The 25,357-nt window shown below is 42.3% G+C and overlaps 1 protein-coding gene and 1 long non-coding RNA gene across 3 annotated transcripts; both read left to right on the top strand.

The window, feature by feature from the left end:
- Positions 1 to 4,613: 4,613 nt before the first annotated feature.
- Positions 4,614 to 24,328, top strand: VPS26A (VPS26 retromer complex component A). 2 transcript variants are annotated; one of them, XM_081189801.1, is made up of 9 exons: positions 4,614 to 4,923; positions 13,119 to 13,268; positions 15,441 to 15,516; positions 17,016 to 17,172; positions 18,954 to 19,118; positions 20,340 to 20,446; positions 21,181 to 21,249; positions 22,102 to 22,244; positions 22,754 to 24,328. In XM_081189801.1, exons 1-9 carry the CDS (start codon positions 4,921 to 4,923, stop codon positions 22,865 to 22,867), a joined length of 984 nt encoding a protein of 327 aa, XP_081045927.1. In that variant the 5' UTR covers positions 4,614 to 4,920; the 3' UTR covers positions 22,868 to 24,328. The 2 variants fall into 2 exon arrangements, with proteins under 2 accessions (XP_081045927.1, XP_081045926.1); XM_081189800.1 differs by lacking the exon at positions 4,614 to 4,923 and adding an exon at positions 4,972 to 4,992.
- Positions 5,286 to 7,939, top strand: LOC308584800. The gene is made up of 3 exons (XR_014007014.1): positions 5,286 to 5,756; positions 5,866 to 6,203; positions 7,626 to 7,939. It is a non-coding gene; the product is annotated as an uncharacterized lncRNA (long non-coding RNA).
- Positions 24,329 to 25,357: the final 1,029 nt, after the last annotated feature.

The raw sequence follows: 25,357 nt of genomic DNA, 5'->3' as shown, positions 1-25,357 counted from the left end.
TCTGGTATGAATGTGAAACTGAATTAGGTAATGGAATGTGAGGTAAATTTCTTCCGAATGCCTCACTTCCTTTTACTTGGCTCTTGACTTAGGGATTGCTCACTCTTTTTAGCAGCCCAAGGAAAGCCAGCAAGAGTGTGCCCCATAGCCCTTGTGTGATTCTCAATGATCTGGAGACACATTCTACATTTAGCCATGGAGTTGGCCATGTAAGAAGCAGTGAAAGAACCCAGACGTTTCCACTGTTTTGGGTTTGGTGAACATCCTTTGAATTATACCATGCTACACAGTTTCCTGGTCTGTATAACACTTTTCAAAAGTTTCATTAGTTTGCTATTCTTTAAAAAAAAAAAATGACATTCCGGATAGTGATGGAGAAATCTGTCAGTTTCTCATTCTTCCCATCTTAAATTCAGACCACCAAAATTCTGCATCAGTTTGTATTAAAAAAGGGAAAAAACACTGTTACAAAAATTTGTATGCATTTGCCCTAATGTGGTGTAAACGCTTTTTCTAATATACACATTTTTGCAAGCAATTTCACCTAATATAATGCATTTTGTATGCTAGTTTCACTAATAAAATGTATACATTTTGGGGTACACCTTCCCTGGATATACACATTTTAAACATATTTTCGAGTTGGAGAACTGCATTGAAACATTTGGAGAAGTGGATAGGAAGTGAAGGATAGCTGTGTCTTTGCGTATTATTTCAGGAAATACAAATTAGGTCGGTTCACATTCAAATGCAAACCAAACCAGATTTCTACCCCATCCCTAATGTCAGACCACAAAATAATTATACTTATGTTCTATCCCTTCTGGAATTTGTTATTTGCAATCTGAGAAACTATACTGCTCTAATCACCCAAGTGTTCTTGTCCTGTTTCAGTTATATCATCATAATGTGGCCTTGTGTTTGCAAATCTGCACATCCTGAATCTTTTATTCATCTTAAAAGCAGCTACAGAACTTCTTTTATAGTATACTTTAAACTGCTTTCTAACTTTGCCCTGATACTTGCATTTATTCAACTATTATTCTATTAAAATCTAGATGCAATGAAAGACTCTTTTATTTCTTCAGTAATAATCTAAATATTCTTGGTTATACTGCCATAAATATGGTGCTGTTATCTAAGTTACAAGACTTGTGAAAATGTTAACGTAAAAGACAATCCACAAGTTGGAGAATATACATATAAAATGCATATTTCAGCAATGCTTTACACGAGAGAGGGGAAGGTTAAATTGTTAGATTATTATATGATATAATGTTCTCTGGACAGTGTTACCACCCACCACTGCCCATCGCTCTGATTACCATTTGCTCTGTTTTCCATAGGTGTATGGAGAACCTAAAAGCTTGCACACCGTTTTTTGATGTTCTGGTTGGCCTAATGAATATGGCTGCTGCGGAAGTGAAGAGTGACACTGACTTAGTTTGAATATTTTTGCTATCCAATACCTCTCTGATCTGGTCTGCCTCCCCCTTCAATGGTAGTGGCAGAGAAGCACTAACACTTGTGCTAACCTAAAACTGTTCTAAGGAACTGCAGCGTGAACATACAATCTAGTGCCAATTTAGTGACTGTGGGTCCCTCCTCCAGCCACTTGACTGTAGACTGTGGGTCCCTCCTCCAGCCACTTGACTGTAAGTAGGGCAGTATATTTTGGAACCTTGTTGTGTTGCAGAAGTGCTGCCTGAGGCGAGACTTTCAGCCTGCATGACTCCCAGTACACACACACTCTCTATCCCCACTTCCACCCATTCAGTAGATGCCCAGAACTGATGGCTTTTTACTGAAGAATAGGGATGCCCACTGTGCGTGCAGCAGGAGGTATATACTCTTTTCCATATCATTGTACAGTGGTACCTCGGGTTACATACGCTTCAGGTTACACACTCCGCTAACCCAGAAATAGTGCTTCAGGTTAAGAACTTTGCTTCAGGATAAGAACAGAAATCGGGCTCCGGAGGGGCGGCAGCAGCAGGAGGCCCCATTAGCTAAAGTGTTGCTTCAGGTTAAGAACAGTTTCAGGTTAAGAACGGACCTCCGGAATGAATTAAGTACTTAACCTGAGGTACCACTGTACAGTCATACCTTGGAAGTCGAACAGAATCCATTCCGGAAGTCCGTTTTACTTCCAAAATGTTCGGAAACCAAAGCGTGGCTTCTGATTGGCTGCAGGAAGCCGCATCAGACATTCGGGTTTCAAAGAACATTTGCAAACCGGAACAGTCACTTCCAGGTTTGCAACGTTCAGGAGCCAAAACATCTGAGTACCAAGGCGTTCGGGATCCAAGGTAAGACTGTACTTGGTTCTCGAATTTAATCCATTCTTGGAGTCAGTTTTACTCCCGAAACCGTTCGAAAACCAAGGCACGGCTTCCAATTGGCTGCAGGAGCTTCCTGCACTCATGATAACTAGGGAAAGTGGCACAGTGTCTGCTCTGGCTGCACAAGGTCCCAGGTTTGATTTCTGGCATCTCCAAACTGCCTTTTTGAATCTCTGGAGAGCTACTGCCAGTCAATGTAGAAAATACTGAGTTAGATGCGCAAATGGTGTGACCCAGCACAAGGCAGCTTCCATATTGCAAAAACATTAATGGGAGATCCAGGTAGAGCTTCCATCATGCAGTGGAGAAAACAGGTGAGAAATGCTTTAGTTTAGAGAGAAAGAGGAGAAAGGAAAAATGTAGGTAAGGCAGGGCAGAGGCAGGGACTCATGGCTTCCCTGAAATAATCTTGGGAACTGTAGTTTGTTAAGAGTGCTGGAAATTGCAGCTCTGTAAACTACCATTTCCCAGGATTATTTGGGGGGAACCCATGTGTATATGTGTATAATTTTCTGTATATGTTCGGTGTGGATATTGCAGCCAGGCCTCATCTGCTGCATCCTTCTTATCAGGAACAAGAAACACAAGTTCCCCCAAGCATAGTAAGTAATATTTCTTAGTGCCCTCCTTTTGGCTACAGCTGAGGTGCACCCACCATCTTGAGTTCACGGTTAGGAGGAGCAATAACATGGATGGGGTAGATGAGATTGGGTTTCTGGCCCAAGGTCACCCAGACGTCCAGAACTCCTCTGTATTGTTATGTAATGTGGATAGCAAGCTCTTCTTTCCCTTCTCCTCCAAATCAGTGCGTTCCCACACTTTACCTTCTCCCAATCCAGATTTTTTCATACCCTTTCCTTTTTGAAATATACCCAGCATGCCCCCCAACGTTTCTCTGATGAAAATAGGGATGCCCCATTCCATAATGATAATTTTATTTTTTATACCCCACACATCTGACTGGGTTGCCCCAGCCACTCTGGGTGGCATCCAACATATATAAAAACATAAGAAAACATTAAACGTTTAAAGCAACCCTTCACTGTACAGGATTGCCTTCGGACGGCTCGGGAGTCGGATAACTCCATACCCCCCAACATTTTTCCATTGAAAATAGGGAGACCCTAAGGAAAAGAGATTGACAGTCATCCTTCTGGTTGGTTGGTTGGTTGGTTTGGCTAGGAGTTGGATAATTGGTTAATTGGTGAGCTATGAGATGAAGGGGAGGGGCAGATGCTTTGTCAATCAAAGAATGCCTTGTCAACCAATCAGAGGCAGCTTTGTCAATCCCACCAGCAGGTATAAAAAAGGACGACCAGGCCATAGGCCTGCCCTTCTTCTCCCCCCACACCTATTCTCAGGTTTTTTGGTTATTTGTAATTCCTTTACCACTCTTTCCTTCTTTCACTCTCTTCCAGATTGTGCAGTGTCATCTTTCCTTCTAGCTCCTTTTGTCTCATGCTTTTACAATTGTGAGCCCAAAAGGAGGAGGAGGAGGATTTCTATACGGCAAGTGCTTCAAAGTGGGGACTTCATCTGTGGTAAATCACAAATGGGGCCTGCAGCCAAAAGTTGCAGTGCATTCTGCTGCTTGTTTAGGGTTCCAGCCAGCTATTGCCTCCATCCAAGTGCATTACACACAAACACACACACACACCAAGTGCCAATATATATTCCATGGTTTATTTAGCATTATCAGTTGAATCATTATAGCTCTTGTCCCACTTTCTCCCCGCCCCAAACATTTCTCTGTGGAGGGCCTCAGTAAAGAGGAGAAAGGAAAAATGGAGGGGAGGCAGGGACTCATGGCTTCCCTGAAATAATCTTGGGAACTGTAGTTTGTTAAGCGTGCTGGAAATTGCAGCTCTGTAAACTACCGTTTCCCAGGATTATTTGGGGGGAACCCATGTGTTTTAAATTTTCTTTATATGTTCTGCGGGGATATTGCAGCCAGGCCTCATCTGCTGCATCCTTCTGATCAGGAACAAGAAACACAAGTTCCCCCAAGCATAGTAAGTAATATTTCTCAGTGCCCTCCTTTTGGCTACAATTGAGGTGCACTGTATGTTTTTGACATGTGCCATAATATTGTTTCCACCTACCAAAATATATTTAATGGTATACATATTTTATGTTGTTAAACTGTCTACAACGGGTGCCAGACAAAAAAGCAGGCAACGGAGAAGACGCCCGCGGCTACAACCCTTTATAAAAGTAGTTGGGAAGAAGCACCATTGAACTCGGCGGGCCTTTCACTCCCAAATAAACATGCCTTGGATTGGGCGGCATGGTTAGCTCATTTGCAGAACGGAAGACGTCAGGAGGGGGCGGGACCAAACTTTCTGCTTCCGTGTGTGTTTTCAGCCTCGTTGCGAGAAGTAGCGCCCCCTAGTGACCATTGCCTCCCTGCCTGCCAGCGCCGTTCGCCTAGCCCGGCTTTCTCCGACGCCGCCCGAGGGAGGCCTGGTCACGTGCTGGGGGCGTGGTTCCGAACGGCGGCCTCTAAGGGTCACATGACAGGGGCGCGGGCCGGGGTTGCTACTGTTGCTTGGGGAGGGGGGCCGGAGTCCGACTGACCATGGTAAGTGAGCGGCTGCCGGGCTCCCGGCGGCGGCGTGCGGGGTGGAGAGAAGCGGGGCTGTTCATGGCGGTGCGTCGCCTCGCCTGTCCGAGGCCTGCAGGACCGTTGTAGTATGAGCAGCGGCGGCGGAGGCGGCGGCTTCCTCCTTCCTTCTCCTTGTGAGGCGGGTTGGGCCTTGGGGGGCTTTTGAGGCGAGGGAGGCCGGGCGAGCCGTTGGCCGTTCCCATGGATACGGCACTCTCGGCGCGAGGGGCTTCCATTCGATGCCGCCGCCCCGCTTCCACCACGCGCTCCACCCCGCCTTTCTGGGTGACGCGGGCGGCGTGTGTTCCGCTGCTTCTTGAGGAGAAGGCAAAGTACGCGGGGAGGGGCGTTCTTGCCGCCGGTGCCCCGGGAAGATGAGGGTCTAGGTTTCTCACGGTGGGCTAAGCGAGCAGGGCGGGGTGGAGGGGGGAGGGAAGTGGCTGAGATGTTCGTGGAGTGCGGGACACGTCAGAGTCACCTGGGCTGTCTCTGGTGGCAGTCCCGGGTTTGGCTTCTAAGAGGAGGAAATGTGGGGTGGGGCGTAAACGTGTCTGCGGGTTTATATTCTCGGGGGATTTACGCACCTCTTCGCGTAGGGAGAGGCGACCCGCACCACACATTTACTTACAGTGTGCTGTTACTTCACGTGTTGCCCAGCAGCACTGGCATGCAAAACCTAACCAGCCTAATTGGGTTGTTGTAGTTGTAAGGTTTAATTTTAAGAATGCTGTTAGTAATTACCAGCAGGGATGAAAGGTGTATAGGGAACCCAAGAAGGAGAACTGGGAGCAGGTTGTAAGGATTGGACTGTGAATGCTTCTTTGCTGATTAAATAAAAAAAATCCTTCCTGTAGCACCTTAAAGACCAACTAAGTTAGTTCTTGGTATAAGCTTTCGTGTGCATGCACACTTCTTCAGATACACTTTGCTGATTGTTTTTTTTATTGGCTTTATGTCCTGCATTTCTGCCAAGACACTTGAAGTGGTTTACAAATTTAAAATACTATAATATAAAATGAAGAGTTGATAAAGCCCTTTCAGGCCGACTGGGAGTTGGTGGCGCAAGCTCCCTGGCCACCTACCCTCCCTCAGGGCACGCAGGTATTCCTGAAGCAACCCTAGGAAAGGTGTAGCAGGCACTATCCCAAATCTTTCAGGTCGCTGATGGTTCTATGAAGAACTGGGTGGTATGAAGACTTTGCCTGCACAACTGGTTGCAAGTGGTCAGGCTGAACCTGGAGTCTGCAGTACTCTAGGCCAGTGTTTCCCAACCTTTTTTGGGCAAAGGCACACTTGTTTCATGAAAAAAATCTCGAGGCACACCACCATTACAGCCCCGTGACGTCAGCGCGCAGCGTCACGCCGGGAGGGACATGAATTGCTAGCAAATTACATAATCACCTCCTTGAGGGCTGGCTCATCTTCTCCGAAGGCAGAACCCCATTAATTAACAGCACAGACTCACACCATAGCCAAGACGAGGGGGGAAAACCTCAGTCATGCACAGTCAGGCACATGTGGGGGCTAAATGAGGACGAAGACCGGGCAGAGAGCAGGGTTCAAATCACCCCACCTGGCCAGGACAATCCCTGGGTGCTCCCTTGGGCCACTCGCCTGACCCACCTCGCAGGGCTGTTGTTGCGAGGATAACACGGGGAGAACCACGCGCGCCCCCGGGAGCTCCTTGGAGGAGAAAGCGGGCGATGAATGCAATGCACGAAATATATGAGAGGCGACCAGGTTTTGCAGGTGAGGGGCCCCCGCCAGCCTCCGCTTCCAACACCCGGCGCAACGACGCCGAGGTTTCCCCTCGGCTCGGGGAGCAGCGCTGCTCCCCCCGGCTCCCCTTCGCCCTCCCGGCTCTCTCTGGCGCCCACTGGGGACCCCCCTCACCTGCCAAGTCCGGAGCGCCGGTGGATGTTGCATGCATGCATGCAGGGCGCCGCGTTGCCATTGCATTGCACTGCACTCCATGCATCGCCTGCACGCATGCATTGCCTTGCATGCCCGCCAAGGGGTCTCCCCGCGGTCCGATGCGTCCCCTCCGGCGCGGATGCAGCATTGCAAAAATAAAACCCCCCCGAAGCAGCCCTACCTGGGGGGCAGCCGCCGCCGCTCCGCCTCCGCGGAGATCCCCGGGCTCCATCCTGCCACCCGATCTCCGCGGGGGCGCAGGCAGGCTGCGCGGGGTCTGCGCGGAAGAGCCCCTGCCCGCCCGGCCGCCGCCGCGCTCATTCCATGGCCGGGAGAAGAGCGCTTCAAACAAAACGCCCGGCCCGCCAGGCCACGCTGGGAAACGTAGTTTGCGCACCCCGCGCGGGCGTGGAGCCCAAGGGCGAGGGGACTACGGATCCCGGCAGCCCCCGCGTCGGGGACGGAGGGGGAGAGGCCGGGTGCAGGGATGGAGGGACGGGTGGGCGAGCGAGTGAGTGAGTGGCAGCCGCCAAGCCTTGGCCGAGAGCCAGGAAGGGCCTCCCCGGAGGAGGAGGAGGAGGGAGGCGCAGAGCGGGAGGGAGGGAGGGAACCCCAGGGGTCATCTAGTGACGGCGCCCCAATCGAAAATTTGACTTTAAAAAAAAAAACCTTTCGATTTTTTAAATTTTTCCCGTGGCACACCAGGCAACATCTCGCGGCACACTAGTGTGCCGCGGAACAGTGGTTGGGAAACACTGCTCTAGGCATCACACTTTGAAGAAGGGCACTGACAAATGAACATGTCCAGAGGAGGAGGGCATCTGAGAGTTGTTGAAACAAAGTTCTCTGAGGAATAGTTGAATGAAAAGGTAAAGGACCCCTGGACGGTTCAGCCAGTAAAAGGAGACTATGGGGTTGCAGCGCTCATCTTGCTTTCAGTTCGGGGGAGCCTGTATTTGTCCTCAAGACAGGTTTCCAGGTCATGTGACCAGCATGACTAAACAGCTTCTGGTGCAGTGGAACACCGTGACAGAAGCCAGAACGCATGGAAACTCTGTTTACCTTCTTGCCACAGCAGTACCTACCGTATTTTGCGGCCCATGGGACGCACCTAGTTTTTTTGGGGGGAAATAAAGAAAAAAAAATTATTTTCCCCCCAGGTGCGGGGCTGGAAGAACCAGGTCGGGGAACAGTGGGAAGGCACGCTCTGCCTCCCCGCTGTCCCCCGAGCTTGTGGGTCTGGCGATGGGGAGAAGTGCGCTGATCCCGGGACTGCAGACAGCTCTGCGCCGCCATCCGGAGCGGGGCAGGACTTAGCGCCCCGCTCCCAGTGGCCGTGCAGAGCTGCGCTGATCCCGGGACTGCAGGCAGCTCTGCGCCGCCATCCGGAGCGGGGCGGGACTTAGCGCCCCGCTCCCGATGGCCGCACAGAGCTGCGCTGATCCTGGGACTGCAGGCAGCTCTGCGCCGCCATCCGGAGCGGGGCGGGACTTCGCGCCCCGCTCCCGGTGGCCGCGCAGAGCTGCGCTGATCCTGGGACTGCAGGCAGCTCTGCGCCGCCATCCGGAGCGGGGCGGGGCTTCGCCCCCGGCTCCCGGTGGCCGCGCAGAGCTGCGCTGATCCCGGGACGGCAGGCAGCTCTGCGCCGCCATCTGGAGCGGGACGGGACTTAGCATCCCGCTCCGGATGGTGGCGCAGAGCTGCCTGCAGTCCCGGGACTGCAAATGGCGGCGCAGATCTGCCTGCAGTCCTGGGACGGCAGGCAGCTCTGCGCGGCCTTCGGGAGCGGGGCTTCGCCCCCGGCTCCCGGTGGCCGCGCAGAGCTGCGCTGATCCCGGGACTGCAGGCAGCTCTGCGCAACCCTCGGAGCCGGTCTCCCGAGGGTTGCGCAGAGCTTCCTGAAGCCTGGAGAGCGAGAGGGGTCGGTGCGCACCGACCCCTCTCGCTCTCCAGGCTTCAGCGAAAGCCTGCATTCGCCCCATAGGACGCACCCAGATTCCCCCTTCATTTTTGGAGGGGAAAAAGTGCGTCCTATAGGGCGAAAAATACGGTATTTATCTACTTGCACTGGCGTGCTTTTGAACTGCTAGGTTGGCAGGAGCTGGGACAGAGCAATGGGCGCTCACTCCACCGTGAGGATTTGAACCTTCCGATCGCCAAGACCAAGAGGCTCAGTGGTTTAGACCACAGCAAGCCTATGTTTGGCTCGCCAAAAGATTAAAGGGAGACATGAGAGTGGTCTTCAGATTTCTGACAGGTTTAATGAAGAAGATGGAGCAGGCTTGTTTTTTGTTTCTCCAAAGGGCAGGACTAGAACCAGTGGGTGGAAAGTGTAGGGAAGCAGATTTCAGCTAGGTTTAAGGAGAACATTCCTAATGCTAAGTACCATTTGACAGTGGAATAGTCCACCTGAGTAGGTGATGATGGGCCCTCCTTTGCCAGAGGTAGAAATCCTGTAGTTACTCCTTGCACTGGGCAGAGAGGGGGTTGGATTAGATTACCTCAAGGGTACTTTCCAAATTGCTAGTCATTTCATTCTAGCTAGTCATTTCATTTCACATTTTTTAAAATATTGGCAGGGTGCACCTTGTTTAGTGATTCCATTCAGGTGTGTGCTGATAGATAAGTAGCTTAATGGAACAGGTTGGGTATACTATATAGAATCCCTAGGAATTCTAGAACTGGTTTAAGACCTTCTTTATTACATATACATCCATAGCAATGCCTTAAAGAATCTGCATGTGGTCTTACACTCATGTAAAATGTAAATTGTTCGGGCAATATACTCGAGTCACTAGCAAAATAATATTCATATGAATCCTTAAGGTCACTTGATTAGAAGTGACTTATGTCTGTAAAAAGCCTATGCGGGTATTAGTGAGCTTTCAGGCAGTGGCTTAATATTGCAAATGGGTCATTCAGATCTGGTTTTTCTGTGAGCATGATTGGTATGAGTGTTGACACATATTTTCATAGGCATTATGTTTTTCCCCATCAGTACTAGTGGGTGTTGGTGCCAGAATATTTCCCTGCTGTGTTTTCTTGTTCCTCCGCTGTATTAGTACTGCTTTGCTCTTCTACCTTTTCCAGTTTTAAATAGGTGCACAAGTATTTCTGTACCTGGGTACACACCTTTAATCCCCCCACTTGTAAATTCACAAAAGCAAACTTAAAAACCCTTAGTTATCATGTTTTATGACGTGTAAAATTGAGACTTTTGATTCTACAGGGTGACTCATTTCCATATTTTTTTAAAAAATATAATAAGTCTTGTGCAAGACCACAGAGGAAAGTGGGAAGGTCTTGTGCAAGAAAGGTATTGCATAAGACCTCTATTTTTTTAAAGTTTCAATGCATGTACTACAGTTTGTCTCTGAGATATACCATACATATACTGTGTGAAGATGTCTACCATCTCTGAACTGGTTGGCTGAAATTTGAAGGTGTTCAGTGTATGGCAGTTGGTGGAAATGGGTAAATAGGCTGAGATTGTTTGGGTCGCCAGAAACAAAGTGACTATGCTGTGTGCAGTTGAGAAAAAATGGAAGTAGGGGTGGCAGTAGAGACCACTCATCAAAACGTCACAACACATATGACAAACTGCTTACCAAAAAAACAACAAGGTAATAAGCGTCTGCACCAGGCGTGCCTGTAGCTGTATAATAGGTTGTTTTTACTTTCTTTTCTTTGCATAGTAAGGTGAAATTCAGATTAAACGGATTAAAAAGTCTTGTATTATGATACAGATGTCTTGTGGATGCTGTCAAATCTTGCATCCATGAACAACACCTACTCCAGAATAAACTCCAGTCTGAAAGTACCCTGAGTCATTTACTCTGATATTTTAAGGTGGTGTGACAGTGCCTACAAGAATTATATACAGGGATTTCCTCAGTCTTCATAAGCTGTAGAAATCTTTGGTGTAGTTTGTAGGTCATAAAATAACTTTCAGGCATGGCTGGCTACCATTAGTAACACTTGGTCTGGACGAGCTGCTGTGAATTTAAACCCCATGACATGCCAAACCAATGTAACTCCCTCCCTCCCGGCCCCACATGATGAACTTCTGCTTTTCATGGAGCTGTTAAAGGCAAATGAAGTCTGTCAGACCCAAAGGTTGACAATGCTAATTTGCCTTTGCTTTACTAGCCTACTTATATTAATAAATTAATTCTTGGATGGGTGGCAGATACTACCAGTACCTCTAGATGTTGAAATACTGAAGAGACATTTACCATATATGCTCATCACTTGATGACTGCAACATCAGTAATGTGTTGTGCACGCTTACGAGTGTGCCAAGAGCCCATACAGATAGATGTCTGAATAACTCTTCAAATACAGCCTTTACTCTGGGGGCCTTGTTCATATTCAGCTGACAGTCATTGAGATGGCTCAGATTTAAAGCTAAGGTTTGCTATTAAGAGGAATGAGCCTCCTAGGACCCTTGGGCTTACATGTTTCTTCCTCCCAGCACCTGCTGTGATCCCCTTCCTCTTGGCATATGACAAATTTGCCATCTTGTCTAAAGTGACAAACTATGCTTTGTGATTAACCGCATCATGTTCAGTGCCTGGCTAATTTTGAACACTGCTGTACAAGCTGAATGGCCTCTGTGTTCCAAAGCAAGACAGGATAAACAAAATGTAGTTAGATTTAAAGTATGCGTGTGTGTGCAAATATAACAACAGTGTGTTGCAAACACACTCATTTTAGGATTTGAAGGTTCCCCCCCCCCCGCTAAATTAATTCCTTTTATTGTAGATCAGTTATGTAGTGTGTTAAGGCACTCAACAATGTTTTCCAATTCAATCAGAAAGTTCAGTTTGTTTTGCCTTTAATGGTGGCTTATTAAATTCTTGTAGAGCTCCTTTGAAGTCTGGACTTCCATTGTGCATATTGTTTGGATAGCTTGGTGTTTGCTTATTAGCAAGAATTGAATGCCATCTAGGTTTTCTTTTTTTACAATGCTTTGAGGCACTGAGACAGGATACAGGTGGTCTGTTTTGCTTCTGTTCCTCCACAAGTCTCCTGGCCCACTCTCCTTCCCTGTTTGCTTTGGGGCCAAATTAAAGAGTCCTGCTGATTCCTGAAAGAAGGAAATAGGACAAAAGGGATCAGTTAAGGAATGGGACAGAGGGCTTTCAGATGAATCAGGCCTTTTAAGTACTTCAAGTATAGCCCAGGTGTGGGGACTGGGAACCTTTTGCCCTTGCTGTACTTAAGTTCCCATCAGATTCAACAAGCATGTTGATGACTAGGGATGCTGGAAGTTGTAGTTCAACAACATCTGACAGGCTAAAGGTTTCCTGCACCTGGTAGACAGAGAGTAGCTAACGTCTACTCGGAGTAGGCCCATTGAAGTTAAGAAATATGTGATCCATTAATTTCAGTGGGTCTGCTCTGAGTAAAACTTGGTTGAACGCCACCCATAGTCTCCGGACAATTCATTAGCAACTGAAATGCGTCAAGCACTTTTTAAATGTTCTTTGGATACCCGAAACCACTATTTCTAATAGTCTAATCCAGGCATGTCCAACCGGTCGCTCGCGGGGTGGGCGATCATGGTCAATTATGGGTTTCTGGTTGATGGAAGTTGGACGTGCTTGGTCTAATCTTTCCCTGAGTAGTGGTGCTTTTCTTAGATGAGGCACAAAAGATAGATGAGCAGCATCTGCAGCAATGGGACTAGGCTGCAAACTATTTGGGGGTTTAGGGCATGGGGCCTTAGCCTGTCATTTCCCCATTTTGTTCAAGTGGCCCTCAGACAAAACTAGTTGCTGATTAGATTTCTGTAATGTAGTTTTAATGTATTTTGTAGTATTTTTCCCTTCCATCAATGCAGAAACATATATGTAAGAATTGTTTTAAGTTGCTTAAATTAGTTATCTGTCACTTCACCCTTAAAATATTCTGATTTATAATTGTTATGGGGTAGCATGTGTGGTGTGTGTGTGGGGGCTACACTGGCACATAAGACATGGTGAACCTGTATTTCTGTTCTAGCATGATGCTTGCTTTTCCACAAATGCGACAATTCATAACCGTGTTCTGTTGCTGTCTCACACCAGTTCAGTTTCTACAGCTGAAATTTTTGGTAGAATTAATTTTTTTATATATGTTTAAAAGAGCAATTAAAACAAGAGCTATAGAACTTTTTCTTCATTATTTAGCTACACTTTGTGGCTGCTATATTGAACTTGATAAAGTTGCTGTTTATTTTATCTAAGACTAAGTGAATTTGCTTTTTATTGCAGAGTTTTCTGGGAGGCTTGTTTGGTCCCATTTGTGAGATTGATGTTGTTCTTAATGACGCAGAATCACGAAAAACAGCTGAAATAAAAACAGAAGATGGTAAAATAGAAAAACATTATCTTTTCTATGATGGAGAATCGGTTTCAGGAAAGGTAATTTTTTATTAAAAAAAAGAAGTTTGTACTTTATGTAAGATATAGGACAGAAACAGTTATTAATGATATAGCTGTTCCAGATAATCTCATAATAGAATCTAGGTTCTAGTGTATATGTCATATTGAGGTTTGGTAGTAAACAAATTGTTATTGTTGATGTTATCAAGTCAATATGTATATGTCAAGGAAGGACCAACACATTAATTTTGTTGCGGAGGAACTTCTTTCAGTGTTGGCACAGGAGATAATACAGTCATCCTCATTAATTTTTATTGCACAAATATTTGATAATGTCACATTAATGATCTATGGTGTTAACTGATAATTTGTGGGTTTTATGCAAATTTAAAATATGTTAGATTAACTATCCAAATATTTAAGTTGTTGACATTCTTATTTTTATAAGTGGTTTCTCTTCATACAGATTCCCCCCCATGCCTAAAACTACTCTATATCTACATCTTCTAGTTCACAAACTTGTCTTCTGTGGAGCTTGGTTTCAACACTACTTTTTTGCTTCTCAATTTGATATTGAAAGAATGGAAGAAAATAATATATTCTAAAGGTTCAAGTAATAATACAAGCAAATGTTGCTGCACTTGGGTCATATTTAAGGTGTTCTGTTTTCACAAATGTTATACAGGGGAACTTATAGTTCTCTAGATGTTGCTGGACTACAACTCCTGTTATCTCTGCCTAATGTTCTAAGAAGAGCCTTCTAGGATTAGGCCAAAGGCCTGTCTAGTCCAGCATTCTGTGGCACGGTTGTATTGAACTGTTTTATTCAGAGTAGACTCACTGAAATTAATGGACATAAGTTGGTCTTGTCTAGTCTAACACTGGATACAACCCAAAGTGTCTTATGCTAGAGGTCATATATAACCATCATGTAAAGTTGCCAAGGATGGGACACAGGTGGTGTTGTGGTCTAAACCACAGAGCCTAGGGCCTGCCAATCAGAAGGTCAGCAGTTTGAATCCCTGCGACGGGGTGAGCTCCCATTGCTCGGTCCCTGCTCCTGCCAACCTAGCAGTTCAAAAGCACGTCAAGTGCAAGTAGATAAATAGGTACCGCTCTGGCAGGAAGGTAAACGGTGTTTCCGTGCGCTGCTCTGATTCGCCAGAAGCGGCTTAGTCATGCTGGCCACATGACCTGGAAGCTATCTGTGGACAAACGCCGGCTCCCTTGGCCAGTAAAGCGAGATGAGCACTGCAAGCCCAGAGTCGTCCACAACGGGACCTAACTGTCAGGGGTCCCTTTACCTTTAAAGTTGCCAAGGATAGTTTTATCTTCTACAATTTTTCTTAAACCCTTTATAAGAATATATTGAGTCCAAAAATACTACCCCTGTTGTGATTGTTTTGAATTTGCCTTTAACACAATGCCTTCAATTCTGGCAAATGATTAGAAAGGAGTTCTGGTGCAATCCATACCCACAGTAGGGGTTCTGATGTGCAGAAGAAGTATTTGTAAAGCCTGAACCTGCCCCATCTTCTACATAGAATATTCTATTGGAATTCTCTTACTTATAAAATGGAAAAGGGCAGTGTCTGGGCACATTGCACATGACCAGATCCAGCGCCTCTATTCTTCTAACCTTCTGCTATTCATTGCCCCTTTAGAATGCTGGAATGGTGCCATATTTATCTCCATTCTTTGCTTTAAAACTTGTCTTTTCCTGCTTCTGTCATTTAATGAACTACTTTCACCCATTGCTAAACAGCTGCTTCACCAGTTTCTCTTCCCACAGTCCCATTTTTTTTTAGTGTTGTAAATAATTGCATAAGGAGGAACTGGCAGGGCGCAGGGAGTGCCAGTGGCATCTAGCAAGTTTTAACCACTTTTGCTTTGAAAATTCAGTAAATAAGAGTTGGAAGAAGGAATGAAAATGCCATGTAGTCTAGCATTGTAACACAGGGCTGGAAAAGGGGCAAAGAACCAGAACTACACTTCCTTTTGAAAAATACTGTTTTTATCAACTGCACCTATCTGTTTTTAACCGTTGTTTTATTTTGTTACTGGTTATTTTTTATTGTTCTACATTGCACTTAGTTTTGCAAATGCAGTGGAAAGGTGGGATATATATGTGGTTTAAATGATCTAAAATAAGTTTTTGTACAAATGGATCATTACACTTACACCTTTTCATTGCTGTTTTGACTTTTTCAGGTAAACATAGTCTTTAAACAACTTGGAAAGAGGCTAGAGCATCAAGGAATTAGAATTGAATTTGTAGGACAAATTGGTGAGTCTCTTAGAATTACCATTTGGTATGGATAACTTTGAGTGCTCATAACCCTGATATAGGAATCATAATCTGGACTGGTCTCTTGGTAGTTGAATACAGTGTTCAAAATTAGCCAGGCTCATTTTGCACCAGGCTTTTGACCTGGGCACCAGGATGTCACCTGACATCTCCACCATCTGGAGGCACATTCTGGGGATCATTGTATCTGAACTGTTTTCACACACTATTACCACATCCTGTAGAATTCTATCAGTTAATTTTTATCTGCACAACCAGGAGCCAAAATTTTATTTCTATGCGGTCTGAGCAGGAGTGGTGAACAACATTATAGTGAATTGTTGCTTGTCTTCACTTACCCCATCCCACTGCCCTGCTCACAGTTGTGAAGAATATGGTTGCTATATGAATGGTCCATGTCACCATTAAGAAAAAAAGCTCAGAATAGGCCAGTATATATGTGTGGACTGTCCCTGGGTCAAGTGACATTTCTTCTTTTAAGTTCTCCAAGCTCTTAACCTAGCTCAAGGTTGTCATCTGAACTAGGCAGATGTTTAACTGAGAATCAATCACAGTCAGTCCATCATTTGAAGAATAAGACTTAAGAACCATCTTGCCCCCAAATGGCAACCATTCTGTTTTGGCGACTATAACATTGGTTAAGGAGCCATTTGGTGCCTAGCTTATATATCTGAGTTTCCAACACTGGTTGTATAACAAGTATCCCGAAGATGTTTGTTTTGAAGTAAATAATGTTTGTCTGTGATTCAAATAAATTGTATCTGTGATATGTTGCCAAGCAACAGTTACACAAACAGCATGCATCTTAAAAATAGTAACTATATTCTAGCTAGATCATATGTGGATCTTGAAGATTAAGATGCAACAAGTAAAGATGATATAATTTATTGAGGCCACATCTTTGTATGTTCTGCTTTTGTTTTTTCTTGAAGAGCTTTTTCTTAAAGTTTGTATATTCTGTTTCATAAACCAAAATTTGTTCAGTAAATTCTCAGTAAAATTGTTCAGGAAAATTTGTTCAGTAAATTCTCTCTCTCTGCTTATAATATGAGAATATAAAATAAAATGACACATTTTGGAAAACATTCTACTAGCCTACCTTTTAAGTTATTGAATTTACTCCAACAAGTCATTTGCTTGTTTGTCAAACTGACTGTTGATATTAAACAATGGTGGGCTGTTCTACAGTATAATTAACAAAACAGTTGTATTTTGTACTTGTATGGAGGATCTGTGCAATACAACTGACATACTGAAGGAGTTCTGAATTCGACCACACTGTAAAATAAAAAAATATTTTTTTGAATTCACATGATTAAATGGAGATAGAAATAATGCCAATATTTTAATATCTTTCTATTTATTTTCTTCTTTTCTTCTTTGACACTTGCAGCAGTCCCAAGTGTCAAGCCATTGTATACTCCTTAAGGAAAGCTTCTGTTACATTTCCTCTCTGATTCTATTCATTACTTTCTTAGAGCTTTTCAGTGACAAGAGCAATACTCATGAATTTGTAAACCTAGTGAAAGAACTGGCCTTACCTGGTGAATTAACACAAAGTAGAAGTTATGACTTTGAGTTTATGCAAGTTGAGAAGCCATATGAATCCTACATCGGTGCCAATGTCAGATTGAGGTATGGAAACTGAAAAGTACTATTTCTGCAGTTATGGTTATAATAGTTTCTAACTTATAGCATTATATAGGTATGTGTAAAAATATATTATAAATTGGTTGCATCAAAAGGGCCCATCTGTTTGTGGAAGGAATTTTGATCTAGCAGAGACATCCACGAAGAGGGAAGGGGTTCTTTTGCCAAAACCCCCCTGCAGCCTCTCTCACCCCTTGAAGGAAGGTGGTATGAGGGTTATAAGGGGGAAATGGTATCTGAGAAAGTCACCTCCCTTCGTTTCCATGTGTAGGAACCTTTGCTGAATTGAAAGCTGTTACATTGCTGAAAGAACTGTTTCCATTAATGGAAGCGTACTTTTGAATCTAACCCATTATGGATCCTTTTTCTCTCTGATCTGATGGCTTTGATGGAATTTTTTTCTTTTCCGGCCTTCAGAATCTAGATAAAATATATTATGAATCAAACTCCCTATATGCCCCTGCAGGCTGGTAGGCTATTCATCTGAGAAGTCTCCAAAGCTGAGATTTTATGCAACCTGTGCTCCAAAGACAAAGTGAGCAGTCTTGTCTATCAAATGTCACTCTATACTAAGAAACTTGTATCACTTTCTTAGAATAATTTCTTCTAACAAAATCATTTTGCTCAAATCATTTTAAGTTGTTTAGAGTAATATCTGATTGTGGCAGGCCACTTTTACAACAGCTGTTTTGCTAGCCAGAGCCTTGTTTTGAGTGTAGCACAGCAGCTGAATCCAGTGAGAGAATTGTGCTTGTGAAACAAGTTGCAGAACTTCTCAGTGACAACTAAACTTTTGCACTACTGCTTGCAGAACAATGTTAATTCTCAAACTTATTCCACTAATGTTATGTTGGATGTTGCCCTTAGTTACATAGATTAATATGCAGCTTTTGAGAGATAATTGGAAGGTATTTGAGCCAAAAGGCATGCAGTGATGGAAGACTCTGAATTTCTGTTCTTTAGTCATTATTAAAATACTTGATTACAGCATTGTTAATTTTAAGAAATACAAAAATGAAAACAAGTTGCAATAAAATGAAAGAAATAAAAATTTCTACATAGAAAAAGTAATTAGCCATATAATAAATATGATTATAATAATGATAACAGGAAACTATATGGAAATGGTAAAAAAAGCTTTAGCAAGCAATCTGAAACACGAAAGGCGTGAATTTGGATGTGCCTGCCTTAAAAATAATATGTAAACCTTAAATTTAAATGTAAGTGGGTCCTCAAAATACATTCCATCCTGTTTATAGAGCTGTAAAGAAATACTGGATTGAATCCTTTCAGTTTGCAGAAGGGATTTTGGTTCAGCAGAGACTCATGCTAGATTGAAGGAATAGATTTCCTCTGCAGCATCCCACCACATCTCCCATGCTGTACCAAAAGGACCTTCAGTCCTCTCAAGCCAATCTTCATGGAGAGCTGCAGGGAAGTGGGAATGAATTGCCTTTTCTCTTCTACCTGCTGAAGCTTTAGAGTTCTGCTGCAGGCATGTCTGGTTCCAACCCATTGTGCTAATAAAAGTTGGAATCACCTTCTCTCTTGCTTTAGGGAATGCTCTTATTAAATTCTCATTTTGGCCTTGCAACAAAAGGAATTAGAATTGTGAGCAGATTGTTTTAATTCAGATTTAACTGCTAATGCAGTTTATGAATCTCAATATAGTCTATTTCTGATGTTAGCTAATTTGATAAAGTTGGCCACTTCATGTATGTAAAATATTCTGTGTATACAATCTGTGCTAATTTCCTGTTTTGTAGGTATTTCCTTAAAGTTACAATAGTAAGAAGATTGTCAGACTTGGTAAAAGAGTATGACCTTATCGTTCACCAGCTTGCGACATACCCAGATGTTAACAACTCTATTAAAATGGAAGTCGGCATTGAAGATTGTCTGCATATAGAATTTGAATACAACAAATCCAAGTATGTATTATGAATAAGGGAATGTGTGACCTTGAAATGGGTAACCAGGGAAACTCCTTCAGGTTAAAAGTGTGGAACACATAGCAGTAATTAGCTGATTGCTAATGGACCATGTATAGTTATAGGTGGGTGAAGCTGACCTTCCAAAGTTGTTACAGTTCAAGAGCATTATATTACTCTGTTCTTGAACCAACTGCCCACATGGAAACTTCATCTGATACAAAATGCTGCAGCTAGAATTATGATTACTATATCAGCTACTGGTACTGTACTGTGATTTTGATTACTGTACTATATTGGCTCCACTGACACCCAGTCTGTTTGTGAGCTCAAGTAGTTGGAGGAGACACTGCTCTATGTCCCATCAGTGTTTAAGATTGAGTTGCTGGGTATACATAAAAGGTCCTTTTTGAGAACTCTACCCAAACTTTGGAACTCCTTTCTCTGGGAGTCCAACTGGTGCCTCCTTGATGGCATTTAGAAAGCAGGTGAAAACTATTCTGCTTTGGTGGCTTATGATGATTTCTTAGTCTTGCCTCCTTTAAAACTGTTTTGCTGGTGGCTGTTTTTCTGTGTTTCTTTTAATTTTGCTATTTTTTAAAAAATGTGCTCATTGTATACCAATTGAGTGTTCTGTTACTATGAGTGGGATTCAAACTAAGTAAGTTGTACTTATCTAAAAGTTAGACATTACTGACTTTTCACATTGATTGCAGTGGACCTAAGTGCAAATAGCTTAGTCTGGATCCAATTCTACATGATGCAAAAGTAGGATACAATTTTTTTAAATGCTTAGACCAGACCTATGTCTTCTGTTAGCATGGGGCTCTTTAGCACTAACTGCCTAAGCAACAGAGAAGAGATCATTATTGCAATCTGATTTGTTATGGCATCAACATTTTGAAATCACAACTTACCTTCAGTGCATATTGTGATAACTTGTAACAGTCTCTACTACTACTAGCACTTTCTGTTCATTGGGCTTTAAAGTGGCTTCTGAAAACATGCTGCCTGATAGAGGAATAAAACTGAGTAGCAGCTACAAACTTGAGTGTGGGTCTGCTCTTTGGTAAAATGAGTAACCCTGTTCAATATAGATAGTTCTGTTTTCTTATCCTTTTTCAGCAATATGAATACACAAAAGCATTGTAAAATGCTGTAAACTAGTTTAAAAATGTTAAATTCTGCAGTTTACAAGCCCCCTTCCTTTGTTTCTGTAAGGTATCATCTAAAGGATGTGATTGTTGGAAAAATTTACTTTCTCTTAGTAAGAATAAAAATTCAGCATATGGAATTACAGCTGATCAAAAAAGAGATTACTGGAATTGGTAAGATGAATTTTGAAACTGTCATTAATATTTTTACTTTTAATTTGATGTGTTCTAGAACTATCTTTTCTGATATTTCCAATTTATAATAGGCTGTTATATTTTGCATATGTATGTGTAGCTAGTTAGCTTCTTTTAGCTGTACATAGTGACCAATACTGGTTTGCAGGTAACTAGTTTATGCTTCACAGTGAATAGGTTCCTGAAACCTCTGCCTTCAACTGTATTTAGCAATATACATGGCAATCAGGCATTCTGTTCAGCTACTTTTCAACTTGAAAGACCTTCTTGTACAATTGCTTTGCACTTCTAAATGTAGTAATAGTTCAGAATTGGCATGGTGGGTAGGCTCCAAGTGGCACATATGATTCACATTAAACTGGGGTAACCTGTTCAGATTTAAGACTTGGGTGACAGTTGTTTACTTTGACTAACTAACCATGTTGTTGGTCCTGATTAACAGCTGTAATCAGGGCTCATAATTCCTCTGAGGTTCTGTTGTATTGGACTGAGCTGGGGAAGTACAAATATTGGATATTACTAAGAGGAGCTGTATCTTGAAGAGCTGAGAAGTAGTGATATTTTCTGATTACCTGTGTAATTCAATACCTATTCATTATCTGATAAGGTATAACTGCTAAGGGGCTTTAGTCCATAGAAATAAATAAATGTATTCAACTAAATATGCAAAATTGAATTAAAGGACTTTTTAAAAAATATAATTGTTTAACCAGGACCTAGTACCACGACAGAGACTGAGACTATTGCAAAGTATGAAATAATGGATGGTGCACCAGTTAAAGGTGAGTTGGTGTTTGTTAACATTGTCAAAGCATTTTTATGTTAAAATATAGGTTGTTTCTCTAAATTGAGTGTTAATCCTATTATGGAGTACATAAAAATTATCTTGAAGCCTAGACTGGTACAAAAAGAAAATCTAAAGCACTAAATACCAATTTTGCCTAATGCATCATTTAAGTGCCTTAAATGAATAAGGGGCTCCTAATCTGGGGCCTTCACTCCTTAATACCAATTGGATAGTATTAGTTGCTTTCATAAATTAGAAAACTGATTTCTGGTTTGTGCCAGGTCTATCATTACTTTTTCTTGTGTTCTTAAGAGTCAAGAAAAAGAGTAGGGAAAACATGGACAAATGTGCTACCCCTGAACATAAGAAGAGCTCTATTGGATTGGACTAGTCTAGTGTAGCATCCTCTCTCCCACAGTAGTCAACCAGATGCTTATTTTCTGCTGCTGTTAACCAGCAATTGATATTCAGTAGCAATTGGCTTGTCCCTTTAAAGCCATCTATTAATTACCCTGCATGTTGTGATAACAAATTCATATTTCAGCTTTGCTCTTTGTCTGTTCTGAATTGTGCTCCCCAGCTTGATTGGATGACAGAAATGGATGCAGAGCCATGTTCACATTTAAATATATAGCTGTTTTCCTTTTTAGAGGCTACTCCCGCCCAGATTAAAAGGCATGTTGAGATTTGGTGTGACTTGCTTAAGAAGAAATTCCCAGCCCCCTTCTTTTTAAATTGATGTCATGCCATTCCCTGTGACTCCAGATTATTCACTGTCAGGAACTATTCTAATCCTTTAAATGTTGAGGAAAGAAGCAAAACTAATCACAACTTCTTTTTATCTAAGGTGAATCTATTCCTATAAGACTCTTCTTGGCGGGCTATGATCCTACTCCTACAATGAGGGATGTGAATAAAAAGTTTTCAGTAAGATACTTCTTGAACCTAGTATTAGTTGATGAAGAGGACAGAAGGTACTTCAAGCAACAGGTATGAATGACATTGTGCACTGAAGTATTGTAATGAGGTGGATTATTATTTATTTGTGTTGCCTTTTCTGTTAGAAAATATTCAGGGCAACTTTCAAAGTACTAAAGCCAGCACCCAATAAAGCAATAATTGGGATTCTTAAGCAGAAAAATGCAGTCCATTAAAACATCGGTAATAAAAGCAGAACAAAGGCTAATAAAAATCTTATCTCCCATTACCTGCTTAAGGGAAGGCTTTATGAAACAATGTTTTTATGTGCTGCCAAACTGTCTAGAGTGGGAGCAAAGGAGACCTCATGAAGAGAGCTGCACAACATGGGCACCACTTCATGCTTCAGCACAACTTTCTGAAAAGGATTGTGGCTTTCAGTATCTAGGTTTTTTCAGAAGTTTATATGGAAATGCTAAGGGGCGCACGCGAGTGTTCTAGGAGAGATGCTTCTATCTGCGACATCAATATGTTTAAAATATGAAGCCTCTAAACTGTACATTTTCTTCCACCTTAAACAGGAGATCATTCTTTGGAGAAAAGCTCCTGAGAAACTGAGGAAACAACGAACCAACTTCCACCAGCGGTTTGAAAGTCCAGAACCACAGGCATCGGCAGAGCAGCCTGAAATGTGAACTGGGTGTTGGGAGTGAAAGAACTGTTGATAGATCAGCAGGTTAAAGGTGGCAACAGCCTGTAGGGAAGAAGGCCACAACACCCATTTCAGCAGTCTTCCTCATCTTACAGTGCTGCATTTCCCACACTACTAAAACATTCTTTAAGTAAACATTCAAGTGTGTACATACATTTAAAATGAGCGCTTTCTCAAACACTGGAACTTTCTTAAGCTATTTTATACTGCACATTTTACTTTTTGTCTGGTGTGATGCACTCAGATATATGCATAAAGCTTAAAAAAGTTATGTTTTTCCATGCATGTAGGCTGGTGCATTTAAGTTTTGCTTATCATCGATGGTAGACTAAAGCATTTCCTCTTCCTATACCACAGTCATATCATACATCCTTCCTCATCGTCTACTGCCTGTATCCTTCGAAACTAATAAATATATTGTTCTAAAATGACAAATTCAGGGTTTATAATGGGATTTTGTCCATACACTTGGAATAGTTCTCATGCCAGAGTTTTCAGACTTTGTCTCTTTCTGAGGAATGTATATAATAAAGCAAGCTTCTTTCTCATACTAGCTTTATAAGAGGGGTGATGACTCTTCTAATTCTTGGCACCTCCATCTTAATGATTCTATTATCAAATTGCAAAGCCCTTGAAGGCTTATATGCCCTAAGCGAAAATACAGAATTATCCCATTGAGCTGTGTTTCAGTGGCAAAGGTGTGTGAAAATGTAGCTTTTACTGATTACACTTTTAGAATTCGGGTCATAGGCACAAAATTCAGATCACTTTGCATTAAAATGCACACTTCATCTTACCACCTCAAACATTGGCTTGTAGGAAGGTCTGTGTATGTAAACCAAATTGAATTCTAAGTAGGCTTTGGAATTCTGTTTAGCAAAACACCCAGTCATTTTTAACTTTAGTGAACTTAGTCTTTGGACAACCCTTGTTAGCCTCCATCTATCCAAAATTAAGCATGTAGTTTTCAGAAACGGAGTTTAACTATGGTCACAATATGGAACCTGCTGAATTAGATGGTTACTCATATTTGTAGTTCACTTGGCCTATCTACCAAGAATGTTTCTAAACTTCACTGCAAGTGTTATTGGTTACCTTACTTTATGAGTAAGTGAAATTCTCAAATTATACTTCTGTAAGAACTGTTTTACTACCATGGCACTTTGATAAAGCAGTCAAAGATGCTGCGTGCTGGGATATTTCTCTTTAGCATGGATGCCTATGACTGAGAGAACTTAACTCCCTCATGTAAGTGCCTATTCAGAATTTCAAACAAAAAATGCCAAATATTTTCATGGACACTTGCATGTTGTAATCTGGAAACTATTCCAATAAATTTTTGAAAACTGATTGTATTTAACCAGCCTCAAATTGTGCAACTATGTATAATAGACATAATAAACTGCTCTTTGAATTATTAAAAATAGCTGTATTCTCACTAAAATATCTAGATTGTGTCTTCAATTTTACATTGTGCTGTAGTGAGTTTCACTTACAGAATTATTGAGTATCTTAAAGTTAGACTTGGGATGTTCTTAAATAGCATTTAATGCATTGTTGGGGTGGAAGAAATTCTAGTTCATCTCAAGTTTTAGTGATCACGGACTACCAAAACAAAACTGGGATTCTCAATGGGTGGCATACTTTCCCTTTGAACCTGTTCATTTAGATATTTTTCTTACAAATTTGGTTGAAGTGAATTGAACAGATCAGAGCATTGTAGGCAGCTAAGTGGTACTCTGCGTAGAAGTACTGAAATTAAGGGACCTCAATTAGTCATGCCTATTAATTTCAGCATAGGACCAATCCATTTCTTTCAGTTAGATGTGTATTTTTGGAGATCAGCTTTTAGTGCCATGGTGACTAATTATCTAGATAGAGACAATTTTCATATCTAAAACCAAGCCATTATCATTTGCAACTCTATAAAGGAATATGCTGCCTTAGGATGTGGTTGATGCATTAAAAATAAGTGGCAGAATTTTTTTATTATGTGATTTTTAATCTAATTTGACTACACTTAAGAATATGTTTGAAGTCCTGCTAACACCATTTTTTTTGTTCCAGCTTCTTGAAATTGATAAGGGCTTTTCTTTTGTATATGGATTTATAAAGTGTTTTGAAGTGCAAAGCCCAGTCTCCTTCATTTTGTTGTTATCTTAAGGCTAGTTTAAGGTAGTACTTGGTCCCACCCACTCCTTAAAATTAGAATATGGCATACTAATTTAAGAAATAAATGAAAACCTTCTGGCCTTCTCTGAATATATACTTTAAAAACACCTCAAATGCATCTACTCTGAGGCTTGGATGACCGTGCCAATATACAATAAAAACGTAATTACTGCAGCTTTATTCATTTGCAGATTTCTTTATGACCAACATCTATTTATGCAGACAGTTTTGATTATAAATGCTGGTGATCTGGGGTTTCCCAAGGCTGCGGGCACGTTTAGCCAACGGAGAAGGCTCAAAA

This window comes from Podarcis bocagei (genome assembly GCF_964188305.1).
Source record: "Podarcis bocagei genome assembly, chromosome: 4".
Taxonomy (NCBI): Eukaryota; Metazoa; Chordata; class Lepidosauria; order Squamata; family Lacertidae; genus Podarcis; species Podarcis bocagei.
The sequence above is the reverse complement of the archived record's forward strand: the minus strand, read 5'-3'. Positions and strand labels throughout refer to the sequence as shown.